The sequence below is a fragment of the Typopeltis vanoorti genome, chromosome 1 (assembly GCF_054136105.1).
Source record: "Typopeltis vanoorti isolate ZY-2024b chromosome 1, IOZ_Tvanoo_1.0, whole genome shotgun sequence".
Classification (NCBI taxonomy): domain Eukaryota; kingdom Metazoa; phylum Arthropoda; class Arachnida; order Uropygi; family Thelyphonidae; genus Typopeltis; species Typopeltis vanoorti.
The window spans coordinates 145,502,671-145,516,526 of NC_143549.1; the positions used below are offsets into that span (position 1 = coordinate 145,502,671).

At 32.3% G+C, this 13,856-nt stretch overlaps 1 protein-coding gene across 4 annotated transcripts in view; it reads left to right on the forward strand.

Annotated features, from left to right (window-relative positions):
* The window catches only part of LOC150110513 (glycerol-3-phosphate acyltransferase 1, mitochondrial-like), a 297,539-nt gene that overhangs the window by 36,485 nt on the left and 247,198 nt on the right, over positions 1–13,856 (forward strand). For all 4 annotated transcript variants that reach the window (XM_090394365.1, XM_090394374.1, XM_090394356.1 and 1 more), the window contains exon 2: positions 6,862–7,108. In XM_090394365.1, the coding sequence (XP_090250491.1) occupies positions 6,869–7,108 (240 nt within the window). In that variant the 5' untranslated portion in view covers positions 6,862–6,868. The remainder of the gene's footprint in view (positions 1–6,861; positions 7,109–13,856) is intronic.

The window sequence follows — 13,856 nt, forward strand, 5'->3', positions numbered from 1 at the left end:
TGTAAGTAATAATGACGAGATTAATGTGGATTTGTATGTTTAAATGATATGAAAATTATATTGTACATTATGTTAATATTTCTGTTTACCCTCAGATTTGTGATTAGCCAAACTGAAGTGGTTGACCAGAAGTGCAGTAATCATTATTATTATCTTTATGTCATCCACATACATGCAGGTTGTAGTAAAACCTGTAACACAGCAGTGCCACTTCTGAGCAAGAAACACATTAAACTTTTAATATCAAATTTGTAAAATTAATTATTGATTATTTTCAGATATTTTTGTAACATTACCCTATTAATCACGATGTCAGATAATTCAGTTAGACAGAAGAAAAAAAGAAAAGCTATTTCTTTAGAAACGAAGATCCAAATTTTAGATCATTCAGCAGCTGGAGAAGGTTCAGTATCCTTGGGGAAATATTTTGGATTGAACAAAGCTACTGTGAAAACGATTAAGAAAAATGAAGAGGACATTAGAAAATCTATTCTTTATGGAACAAAATTAGGTGCCAAGTCGTCATCGTATATGAGAGAGAGACACAAAGTGAAGATGGAAACGACCCTAGTGATGTGGATAGAAGATTGCTCACAAAAAGGGATACCTTTACATGGAAATGTCATCAAACAGAAAGCATTATGGTTGTACAAACAGATTCTGGAAAAGAAGCTGACAACATCAAGCGACAATTGTGCTTTTTCTGCAAGTACAGGTTGGCTTTCAAAATTTCTCAAAGGATACGTGCTTCATAATGTAAAAATAAAAGGAGAAGCTGCATCTGCAGATAAGCTGGGAGCTAGGGAATTTCTTTCAAAACTGTCCATAATTATTGAAAATGGTGGCTACACTCCTAATCAAGTTTGGAATGCAGATGAGACTGGCCTTTTTTTGCCACATGATCACAAAAAAGATCATGTGGCTCTATTATTTTGCAGCAATGCTTCAGGAGATTGTATATTAAAACCATTAGTCATTAATTGATCCCCAAGGCTGCGGGCAATGAAAGGTTTGGATTTTAGCATGTTACCAGTGCACTGGAAGGCAAACAAAAAAGGTTGGGTTACAAAATAAATTTTTAATGAATGGTTCCATCAGTTTTTTTCTTCTAGAAGTTAAACGCTATTTGATGGGGGGAAAAAAAAATCTGGACTTTAAAGTTTTATTGATTACAGACAATGTGCCTGGCCATCCTTTTTTAGAACACTCAAATGTGGAATTTTGTTTTCTGCCACCTAATACAACCACTAGACCAGGATTTGATCGCTGCCTTCAAATGGCTAGTAAATTGCAAAGTGGTTTTCTTACACACGATCCAAATACTGAACAAGCTGAACAGTTTAAACATGAACTGAAGTCATGTATGATACGATATGAAGAATTATACAAAGATCTAGTCAAAAGAGGATCTCAATGATTAATTACGAAGTACATGGTAAAGAAAAAAAAGCAACCTTCAGAATTATTGGAAATTAGTGCTAATTTAGTTCCTTTTACTGAAGAAAACATTTCGTCATTGCAATACATTTTGGATAAACTGGATAAGGTTAATTTACTGACGGTATGTGTGGAAAATTTTTTTTTTATATTGGATTGCATCAAACTTGCTAAGTTGGCATTATCAGAATTGAAACCATCAACTTCAAATGCATGCTGGAAAGCTATTTGGCAAGAATGTCTGAAAAAGAAAAACCCTGTACCTTTGCATACAACCGAATATCCCAATATCATGAGATTAGTACATGCAATTGGCAGAGAAGAATTTGATGGTTTTTCATCTGCAGATATTGAAGAATTGATGGTTAACAAGGCTGTTAGTGATGACAAAATAATAGAAGCTGTCCTTGAAAAAAGTGATGATAATGATGGAAAAGAATAAAGTGATGGTGATGAGATTCCACTCACTGCAGGATTAATTAAAGAAGGGCTTCAAATGACTAGTAAATTGCAAAGTCGTTTTCTTTCATATGATTCAAATACTGAACGAGCTGAACAGTTTAAACATGAACTGAAGTCATGTATGGTACGATATGAAGAATTATATAAAGATCTAGTCAAAAGAGAATCTCAATGATTAATTACAGAGTTCATGGTAAAGAAAAAAAATCAACCTTCAGAATTATTGGAAATTGTTGCTAATTTAGTTCCTTTTACTAAAGAAAACATTTTGTCATTGCAGTATGAACAGGATGGCCAAAGTATTTCAAGTAATGGAAGTAATTTAATTCCAGTCTCACACAAAAGAATGTGGCTACTGTCAGAAAGTGATGGCTAATAAAATTTAACTAATAACCATATGCACAGGTGTATTTGGGCCTTTTCGAATTTCTGTTTTATTAATAACACACTATTTTCTTTAAGAAAGATCCACATGTATCAGGGGCGAATGCTGGTGTTGAAATTCACGCTTGCAGTGAGAGGTGTGATTGAAGTCTGATTAGCTGAATAATGAATTACTGATCATTTAAAACTATATATTTAGAAATTTATGTATATTTCGTCATACAAATACAACATTTATTTTACAAATGATATTCTATCTTTTTCAATTTAGCTACTTGAATTCAAATTCTACCCTACGGTTCTTTATAAACTGGTCAATAACATTGTCATAAAAAGTTGGTTGTATCTTAATTTTCCCAAGCAACACGCATACACTTGTACAGGATGACTGAAGCTCACTGGCTAGAGCTACTTTGACTGCATATGGTCTGTGTTTAAGACAACGTGAAGGGAGTATATGTGCATGCATGAAATCATAGTGCTGCAGCGAGGACATGGAATCTCCTACAACCTAGCAAGCCAAGGTAGCTTTGTCTAGAAGAGCAAGCATCAGCCTTCGATACACAATGCATAGTTCAATTATTGCCACGCAAGCTTAAGACGTCTTCTGTCTACAAAAATAAAAGCCTAAATGGAATGCTTATAAATGCATGTGTTTATTAACAAATAAATATTACTTCTTTCTCAGTTAATGAGCTTGCATAGCAAGCATGGAGAATTCTCCCTTGATATGTATATACTTTAAGTATTTAAAATAAAAAATATTCCATTAAAATTAAAATTAAATAGAATTTTATTCAGTGATTTTCATGTTTTGTTTGAAAATAACTTACCATTCGTATTGAGTTTTCACATCTGAAACCATTCTATTTTTTCATATGCGCTGTATTCTTTTTTACTTGGTTTTCATTTACATGGCTTTTTCTGGTACCAAACTGCTGTATAAATGGAGAATTGGTGTGTGTAGACAGACAGACAGACACACACACACACACAAAATTGTAGTTTGATGTTGGCTCCTTTTCCTGAATTTGTTTGTGCAACTGCAATGCATTCTGTTTGACATTTCTGTTTAAAGGTATTCCTTTTTTGTGAGCAATCTTCTATCTACATTAATAGGGCCTTTTCCATTGTCACTTTTATCTTGTCTCTCATATACGAGACTTGGCACCTAATTTTATTCCATAAAGAACAGATTTTCTTATTGCAATCTTCAATTTTCTTAATAATTCTCATGGTAGCTTCATTCAATTCATAATATTTCCCTAAAGATGTTGAACCTTCTCCAACTGCTAAATGATCTAAAATTTGGATCTTAGTTTCTAAAGAAATAGCTTTTCTTTTCTTCTGTCTAACTGAATTATTTGACATCATGATTAATGGAGTAATGTTACAAAAATATCTGCAAATAATGAATAATTAATTTTACTAATTTGATATTATGTGTATAAAACTTCAAATTTTAACCACATACCTGTATAATTCTATTGCACAAACAAAACTTTCATGGACAAAACTCAAGACGTGTAAACATTTCAAATTGTAAACAAGAAATGATTGTTTAGCAAACAGCTTAACTCCTTCCAAGCAGCTTTATATAGGTGGGCCTTTCATAATGTACTTTGCGGAATCAGCATAGCACCCTTCTGTTTCCAGGAACCAATGGCAAGTGAATATAACGGATCATCTGTTATATTCACTTCGGGTAATCGTAATTACAAACTTTTTTTGTTGTTGTTGTTGTAGCGACAGTTGCCTATATTCTGTAGCATAGAGTAATTCCCGATATTTAAAACACCGGGGGGGGGGTCTCCAAAATTCAAGGTTAATTACATATGTACCGTTCTAGGAAATGATAATTATAATGGAAATACTCTTTTACAGAACTGAATTCAAACAGAAATTTTTAAAACAAGTGCCATTTGAACCGTGTTAAATCAAAATATATTGTGTAAAAATAGAATTGCTTTAGTTTTGTCAGACTTGGCTCCATGTGACTTTTACCTTTTTCCAAAGTTGAAATCTGCATTGAAGGGCACCCATTTTCAGTCAGTGGATGAGGTGAAGAAGAAAATGGCAGCACTGCTTCCAACAATGGAAAATTCATATGCAACGGTTATAGATAGAGGAGGGGAGTATGTTGAAGGGGATGACAATTAAGTTCTACAATTGTAATAATAAACCACATTTTTGCAACCAGTCTTGCTATTTAATAGCCACACCTCATATATTATTATTGTTCATAGTAATTCATAGCAGTTTCCTTTCCTTCACAGCAATTTATTTTTCAGGGATGGTAGATCATAGCTTGGAAATAAGTCATTTTAATCCAGGTTGCCTTCAGTACAGAGGTTCTTTTAGTTTGAAAGCTGTAAATTAGAATGTAGCCTAAAACCTTGTAACATTTATAAAAGCTCTTCTGCCGAAGATGAGTCATCCAGTACATTATATAGGTGGAAGATATCTTAATTGCTTTGGCCTGATCATAAGAAATAATCAAACTGTGGTCTGAAACCTAGAAAGTTTTACATTTAGCTGTGAAATATGATTTGCTTACTTCATACCATCTTTTAATTCTACACAAAAATTGGCTTATGTATATACAGGTAACCCTCGTAATAACACAGTACTTATACAATGCGGTTTCGATATAACATGGTCTACAAATTGTAGTGACCCTTTATCTTTTCATATAATTTTTACCACGCAACTTAAAAATCAAATTTTATCTTCATTAAATTTGCATCTGCCCATATCATCATGTAGTTATAAGTAGTGAATTTATATTAGGGGAAATACCCTTTAGCACGCATGTATGTCAATTGTTTACCGTATAAAATGTTTATGGTTGAAAATTGTCTTTGTTTTTTGCTGGAAAAGTTCATTAAAAATCGTGTGTTAATCTCAAGCTGAGCACTTTATTTCCTGGTGAGTTATATACATAATTAATATATAATGCTTTTTTATATAAAAATTTAATTTTTATAGTAATGGCCACTTAGAGGGCTTTTGCGATATGGTTGAAAACAAAATTAGTGAATTAATTGATGGGGAAATAGATTTAAATGTGGAGGAACTGGTACAGTTAATAGATGACGTTGAACCAAATGGTGGGGAAAGTTCTGCCAAAGATTCTGATTGTGATGAATCCATTAAAGAATTCAGTTTAAAAAAAAATAGCAGAAGGAATTGACTTGGCAAGGAAGTTAGGAAGTTATTTTACGGATAATGATCCCTTAATGGAGCGCTCCGGAAAATTCACGAGACAATTGGATATTTGTTTAGCTCCATATTATGTACTTAGTAAAAAAATTGCAGCATAATGGTAAGCAAGGTCTTATTACTAATTTCTTGATAACTGAACCAGCCGAAGTATACAACGACAATTATACAAATGATGTCCAAGAAATTTCAAGTGATGACGACGTCCAGCCACTTGTAAATAAAGAAGATCTATGAAATTTTAGTTTTGAAGACAGTGGTGATGATTAAAATATGCACTTTATTATGCCTAAAATATTTATGCATCATGTGCAATGAAGTTTACGTACAATTTGTAATTTTTATAATTTTATACTATGTATTTGTTTCAGAATTTTTAACTTACATGAATTACCTGAATTAAATAAAAATATATTTTTGTTGGATATGTCATTGTTGTTTATATAATTTAAAAAAAAAGATTTTGGAACATAACCCTACTTTTTCTATGTGATCTGAGTCTCGCATAGCGTGATTTATATAACGCGGCATTTCTGTGGTACCAAACATCCGCGTTATACGAGGGTTACCTGCATTTGATGATCTTGATTGACTTAAAAGGAAAAAAACAAACAAACATGCTAGTTAAGACATTATTTTCATATATAATTACCTACATTATTTTAAGACTAGATTGTCAATTAAATTTTAGTGATTATAGTTTAATACACAATGGTGATTTCTAATTATGTTTGGAGTATCTTTAGGATTTGTGGAGAGGATGCATACCCAGCTGTTTTTTGATCAAAAGAGCTCTTTCTTTCTTTGTTTATTTTTTTTTTTTAATTTTGTATATTGGTGCACATTTTTTATATTTACTTTAAAAGTTTAAAAAATGGGTTTTTATTTTTACTGAAATATTCTCATAATTTTCTTATTTATCTATAAACCTTTTCATGTTCTGAAACTATTTTTACAAGATGCAGAATAAACTAGACTGCATTGGAGAATTTATATCAATGTTATTATGAAGTTAAAATATTAGATTCTACCAAAATCAGGCTTAACTCCAACTGTCTGAATGTAAACTACAGCTTATTAACCTTTCTGTAAATGAAACTCACACATTTTCAGCAATGCCAGCAGATCAGGAATAGTTTCAAAGCTTAACTTTTTTTTTTTTTTTTTACAATAATATAAATTACTGTTATCTGTTTGAAGTTTTTCTTCTGCATATTTGCACCTGATGTCTTTCATAGAAGGATAAAAACTAGTTGCCATTAAATCCAAAATAATAGGTGAATTTTTTCCTTTTGATATTAATTAGCCATATGAACTACATTCCATATGTGTATGTATATAATTTTTTTTTAACAGAATTATAATGGTGGAACTGATACAAAATTTACAGAGTATTTATTCAAAATGGGAAGTAAAAGCCAAACCTAGATTTTCATCATCTGAACAGGCCATCCACTTTTCTCAAGGTAGTAGAAATTTTTATCATCATCAAACAACTAAACATCACAACAGTAGGTGGTTTTTTCGAAATTCAGCAAGAGAAGGATATCAGCATTCGGGATTTCAAAAAAGGGATAGAGTTAAAATCCCAGCAGTTGAATTGGTAAAGTATTCTTTATTCCCTCTAAAAATTAAATTGAGTAAAGTATATTTCGATAGTCTTTAAAATGTTTTTGAATGAGAATAAAAATAGTATTGCATTTGAAAGTTCATAGATTCATATCCTTGGGATTTGACTGTAATGTTTTGGTTATGGTTTGCTATTTATTTTAATCATGCTTGCAACAATCTTTATCAAGACAACTTAAAAATATAACATACACTTCAGGACAAGTAAAACATTTATATAAGTAAAATTTCAAACGTGATAGTTGAATTTGAATCTTAGATTAGGCAGAATTCTCAATTTAACAAACAAACATACAAAAAACTGCATAAAAGAAATTGTGTGTGTGTGTAGGTACTACTGGTTGAACTTTTACATTCTGTATGTGGATTTTTATAGGTTTAAGTAAAAGCTTGTCTCTCGCTTTTTCCCCTAAACTGAAAAGCAGGAGACAATTTCCACTCTACTTAAAAGTAGTAGAGCAGTATAGTTCTTTTAATTCAACTTTCATTTATTTGCAAATATAATAAAATAAAAATTTTTATTTTTTTTAGTTGTGACATTTAGTGCTTAAAAAACAAAATAATAAAAAATATGACCAACACTTCTGCTTCAGAGATAAGTAAGTCAAATCACTGCTGAGACCCTCTTCTTAGTCATTACTCTCTCTAGTATAATTAGAAAATAAACTTCTTACCATTAGAAGTCTACTGAAACATCAGCTGTTCTTATTGTTACTTCCCCCCAAGGATTGAAGATCTACACAAGCAATGAAATCAAATATGCTTATTATAGTGAGCAATAAATCCATCATAAGCTGAATTAGTATACACATTTAACTTTAAACTAGCTCCAGAATACATATGTGTATAATTAAGAATAGCTAATAGTAGTCCACAAGAAATATATCTTTTGAGCCTCAATAAAAAAAAAACATCTAAAAAGAAGAGTTCTCTTATATCCCATGTGTGTTGAATATGGGTTTCACTATAGAAAAGTTTAACTTTAATTTCCATATTTTTTCTGAACTCAATAGTTTACCTTATGACATAATTTAACAAGCACACAGTTGAAATACTGATTTATTGAGTATTATTCAGATAATTATCATTATTATTATTTGACACCTCCAGTGAATCCAAAGACTCATTGAGCCCCACCAACTGACCACAACTACACCAACAGCATCTATCGCTGACCACCACCACTAGTATTTCCAAAGAAAATCACAAACATCCATGCCCATGCTTGGATTCGAACTCATGGCCTTTTGGCTGGAGAGCAGATAAGCTAACCACTTGGTTAGCAGATACACTCATTTTTCAATTATTCAATTATTATTCATTCAATAATTAGCGAATTATTCAATAAATAAAGGTATTCTCTGTGCAATCCTGAACTTTTTTTGTATTTTCATAGCATAGCATAGCCAAATGCAATAGCAGAATCAGAAATGGGTTCTATCAGAGAATAAACAAATTTTTTGTATTATTATTATTATGTGACACCTCCAGGGAGTCCGAAGACTCATCGAGGGAGGGCTTCTACTCTACAACTCACTGTCTACACTACTCAATCCACCAACGCCATCTACTGTCCCCCCACCACTACTATTTCCACAGACAATCACAAACATCCATGCCCACAGCGGGATTCAAACCTGCAGCCTTTTGACTGGAGAGCGGATGCGCTAACTACTCGGCCAGTCAGGCCAGCTTTAGTGCAGTATAAATCCAATCTTAGCTTAAATTAAGTATGGCTCAGTTGAAGAGATTCCTGTGAATTTTTATATCCAAAATGTGATCTGCTCTAATCCTGAAGCCTAGTTCTTATCTTCTCTCTCTCTAGAAGGTATGTATTGTTTGATTATTCTAATAACTGAACACTGTTGTTGGGTTATGAGTTTCACTTTGCACACAAGATGGAAGTCTTCTTTAGCAAAATGTGTGTTTCAGATTGTTTAGGTGCTAAATATGAGTGAACCTAACTTATCAACATAATGCGTTTATTGGAAATGTGTTTGTAAGTTGAATTTATTCTTTTCATAAGATATGTTGTTAATTTCGAGTAAATACAGTAATATATATAATAAATAATAGTGATGCAATTGCTGGACTGGTTAGCTGAGTGGTTAGTATACTTTTTCTCTAACCAACAAATGAGATCACAATCCCACTTTTGGGAAGACTTTTGAGACAGAGGCAGAGTCTAACCTAGATGACAAGTTGGAGTTTATCAAACTTAAAAATAATATTTTGAAGTTTTATAAACTTAGACAATGCCACCTTTATTTGATAAATTAAAATAATTATTTTTTTAAAAAATAAGTTGATCATAAATACTTTACATTTGTAAATTAAATTTAATTGATGAAAATTAAGTTTACTCTATTTAATCCCACTCCATTTTTAATTGGCTTCATTTTAAATACATATAAATAAAAACCTCATTTTAAATAAATGTCACATAAAAAAATTGAGAACAAAGATGTAGGATTATTCATGTTTACATTCATGTATTTTTTTGGAGTTTAACTGTGTGTAAAATGGAACGTGTTTTTATGTTTCATTCAAGAAAAAGATGTATGAAAAAGAAATAACCATTTTTAATTCTAAATATATATCACTTTTTTTTTTTTCAAAAGAATAAAATTAAGAAAAACTAATACATCCAAAGATAAATGACAATTTTAAACAAACTTTTGTGCAAAAGTTTGTTTTAACTAAAAATATTCTTTCAGAATATATTGATATTAACCTTGTTAGCAAACCTTGATATAATTTTTCCATATTTCTCCAAGTTCAACTTATAAAATTTATTGGTCACTGAGAGTTGTAACACTAAAGAATTTTTGGCATTTTCTAAAAGTTACTTTTCCATTGTTAACATTTTTTCCTTATTAGTCTCAAGAATATTTTAATTTTCCTTGTTTTCATTACAATTCATTACTTTCACCAGAAAAAAAAAGTTCATTGTTTCTGTTGCAAAATTCAAGATCTGTTTTGTTGGTAATATATCAGTCATTTGTAAAACTACCCCAAAAGATTGTATAAGCCAACATTTCTGGGATCTTTTATTTAGTTACCATAACAATTCTTGGCTTAAGTCATCATAAGTTCATCAGATTTCTTGTTAATTAACATGAAGTTAACAAGAAATTGGATGAAAGTAACATTGCATCTTGTCTACAAAATGCTTTTAATTTTATCGGCATTAGGGAATTATTTAAATCGTGCATCAGTTGAATGTTGAAGTATTTGATTAAATTTGAAGTACTGGTGTCTTTAAGAGTCTGTTATGAAAATGTAGGTTGTCTTAGAAATGTTGCAACCATATCAGGCAGTGAGTTCCAGCATGTTTTAACATCCATAATCATTCCACCTCATGTCCCAGTTCATTTTTAGTTTTTGTTGTAAAAGACTTGTGTATAGTTAAAAGTCTAAATACTTACTGTATTTTTTGCCTTATAAGACACACTTTTATGCACCTAAAATTTATCTGAAAATTAGAATGCATCTTATAAATCTGTGCATCTTATACACCAATTTTTTATGTATGTGCAGTTATCGCTTGTTGGCAATGCGTGATCAGTTTGAATAGTTGTGCAGTTGTTTATGGTCAGGCATTTAAACTAGTAAACAGAATATTATTATTTTTAAATTTCATTTATAACCCTTGGATTTTACGAAGAACAAATGTAACTGTATGTTTCCATTAAATCGTGATTTAATGGAAGCATACAGTTACATTTGTCCTATAGGTGATATGGAAAAGCTACTTGCATCATGGATAGAGGACTCGAAAACCAAAAGCGCATACCCCCTCAGCACTGTGACCATAACTGCTAAGGCACAAAGTCTCTTCAACATGTTGAAGGAGAAAGCAGAATCCAATTATGACTATGAATTCAATGCTTCTTCTGGTTGGTTCATGAGATTCAAGATGCGTTTTGCGCTGCATAATGTGAAAATGTATGGGAATCTACATGTGCTGAGAAGGCTGCCAAGGAGTTTGTGGAAAAATTGGATAAAATTATTATGGAGGAAATTATTTGCCACAGTAAATATTTAATACGGATGAGACGTTCTTGTTTCGGGAAAAAATGCTAGAGCAGACATTCATCCACAAAAAGCTAAAATCTATACAGTGTTTCAAAGCTCTTAATGCCCAATTCTGTTATGGGTAATGTGGCTGGATATAAACTGAAATCATTTGTGATATGCCACAGTGAGAATCCATGAATCTAAATTTGAACTACCAGTGTCTTTATCATCATCATCATCAAATTCCTGCCATGTACCCTCAAGGGGTGTACAGGATAAGATAGTACTACATGACAAAAATTACATCATTACTAACTTCCTATCTACAATTTTCCTCCAAATCAGTCTGTTACTTGTCAAGAATCCAACATTATCAGATCTTATATTTCTATCGTTTTAAGGCACTTTGGACTGCATCAATCCACCTATATCTTGGTCTTCCTCTGGGTCGTTTTGCTGCCAACCTGGCAGAGAACACTTGTTTTGCTAATCTTTCCTCGCCCATTCTGTTTAAGTGACCATACCACTGAGATTAGCTCTGCTAACGCATTCCTGGATGCCGACAATGTCAAGTTCTTTCCTAATATCCTCGTTTTTAATATGATATTGCCATTATGTTCTGATCATGCCTATAATCTTTCTCAGGACTCTCATATCTGTGTTCTCTAGTCTTTGGTCAAGTGTTTTACTTCTGACCCAGCTCTCAGATCCATAAGTTAAAACTGGTTTGAACACTGTCTTGTATACAGCTAATTTAGTGTTCCGACTAATTTCTCTCTTATTCCATATGAATTTATTCAATTGAACTTCCCACCATACCAGCTTTGCTGATTCTGTTGTCTATTTCTATATTTAATTTACCATCTTCAGTAAAAATCGTGCTAAGTAGCTGAAATGTTTTACTTGTTCCACAGGTTCTACATTCACACAACACAGTTGACATTTTCAATGATTCTGCCTATTTTCATTGTCTTTGTCTTTTTATTGTTGACCTTCATACCATATCTATTACAACAGCTATTCAATTTAGTCATGGAATCTTGCAGACTTGTAGCAGATTTATTTAGAAGAATAACATCATCCGCATAAAGCAAAGAGCTGACATTAACATCTCCAATTTTGATATTATGTTTAATACCACTTTCCTTCATAATGTGATCCATATAGATAATGAATAACAGAGGGGATAATGTACATCCTTTTCTCACACCAGATTAACATTAAACCATCTTCCTGTACTTCCTTCTATTCTAACTGCTGACTTACAATTCAAATAAAGACTAAGTATTGCTTGATATAATGCCCCATTGACACCATATAACTTCAGTGTATTGAATAGCTTCTCTCTTTAAACCTTGTCATATGCCTTTTCCAAATCGACAAAACTTAAATACAGATCTTTGTTATATTCCCATGCTTTCTCAACTATTTGTCGTAAAGTGAAGATCTGATCCTGACAGCCCCTATCTGGCCTGAATCCAGCTTGTTCTTCACCAAGCTTTTCTTCCACAATTCTTTTCAACCGTTTCTCAAGTATACTTGCATAGATCTTGCCAGGAACACTCAGTAGGGAAATACCTCTGTAATTCTCACATTCAGTTTTATTTCCCTTTTTATATATTGGTGCTATGAGAGCTCTACTCCAATCATCGGGAATTTGTCCCTCTGTCCAGGCATTCTGAACTATGCAGTACAGCCACTGTAAGACTCTTATACCACCATACTTCAGCATTTCTGGTCGAATATCATCTACTCCTGCTGCCTTTCCACATTTACTTGAAGTAAAAAAAGCCTTTCATGGCTTTTTTTACTTCAAGTATGGATATGTATTCCTGACTGCATACCTGGTCAGTGTTTTTTACCACTGTGCTATCATCACTGCTTGTTTCATTTAGCAGTTTTTTCAAAGTAATTACTTCATACTTCAAGGATATCTTTTTCTCCCATTTTCATGTCACCTTTATCATCTCTAATTCCTTTTACAGCACTCTTTCCTCCATTCCTAAGCTTCTTCAACAACCTTCAGAATATTTTGCCACCTTCTTGATAATTATTTTCTATATTCTTGCCAAAGTCCTCCCGTGACTTTTGTTTAGCTAGTTTTACACAGTGTTTAGCATTCTTGCATTTGTCTCTATATTCTCTAAGAGCACACGCTGACTTATTTGACAGAAACTTTTGATATGCTTTCTTCTTTTCCTTCACTGCCTCTTTAACTTCCTGTGTCCACCACAGAGTTCTAATTTTTTTATCCTTGCAGACAACCTCACCACATGCCTCTCTGGCTGAATCAATCGATGTTTTTTTCAGAGTTTGCCACTAAATCTCCAAGGCTTGATTCCTGTTCTCAAACTCTTTCATTTTTTCTTCAATAATCTTTGTGTATTTTAATCTACAGTTCACATCTGAGAGCTGCTCAACTTTTATTCGCTTTAAAACTTTCTTACATGTCATTCTTTTCAATATGAAATTCAATTTTATCCTGCTCAAGACTAAATAGTGATCACTTCCAATTTCAAATCCTCTGTACCTCTGTTGTCCTGCACCAGGGAGAAAACATCACTATCAACAATAACATAGTCAATGAGACTTTTCTTATACCTTGCCTCTTCTCTCCGTGTGATTTTGTGCACCTTTTTATGTTGGAACATGGTGTTAGTAATAACCAGTATGTGTCCTGAGCAGAAATCAACAGATATTTG